This window comes from Crocuta crocuta, unplaced genomic scaffold (genome assembly GCF_008692635.1).
Source record: "Crocuta crocuta isolate KB4526 unplaced genomic scaffold, BGI_CrCroc_1.0 scaffold1133, whole genome shotgun sequence".
Classification (NCBI taxonomy): Eukaryota; Metazoa; Chordata; class Mammalia; order Carnivora; family Hyaenidae; genus Crocuta; species Crocuta crocuta.
The window spans coordinates 211,698-212,068 of record NW_027530366.1 but is presented as its reverse complement, the minus strand read 5'-3'; the positions used below and the strand labels follow the sequence as shown (position 1 = coordinate 212,068).

Below are 371 nucleotides of genomic sequence, written 5' to 3'. Positions count from 1 at the left end.
GCATTATAATAAGAATCTGGAGAGGATCTTGTATCATTCTGGTATAGCTTTATATTGTTTACTATTGAAATAACTCTAAGATTGATATGTGCATACATACCCTTAATTAATTTTTCTCAACAGTTTACTTAAAATTTATCTCTTGATACGTAGGTCCCAAGGAATCCTGATATCCCAAATCCAGCTGTGGCTCAAAGAGAGGAGCAAAAAAAGATTGATGGAGCTGAATCTCTTACACCAGAAGAGACTGAAGAAAAAGAAAAACTTCTCACACAAGTAAAATATTTCAAGTGGCTGAAGTGCTTCTAATTAACCAGTAGAAAAAGAAAACAGATCACATTTACCTCTTATTATATGGGCTGATTATCTCT

General features: G+C 33.2%; 1 protein-coding gene across 1 annotated transcript in view; it reads left to right on the top strand.

The window, feature by feature from the left end:
- The window catches only part of SMARCA1 (SNF2 related chromatin remodeling ATPase 1), a 79,416-nt gene that overhangs the window by 57,746 nt on the left and 21,299 nt on the right, over positions 1-371 (top strand). The window contains exon 19 of the mRNA XM_077766154.1: positions 154-276. Coding sequence (XP_077622280.1) covers positions 154-276 — 123 coding nt within the window. The remainder of the gene's footprint in view (positions 1-153; positions 277-371) is intronic.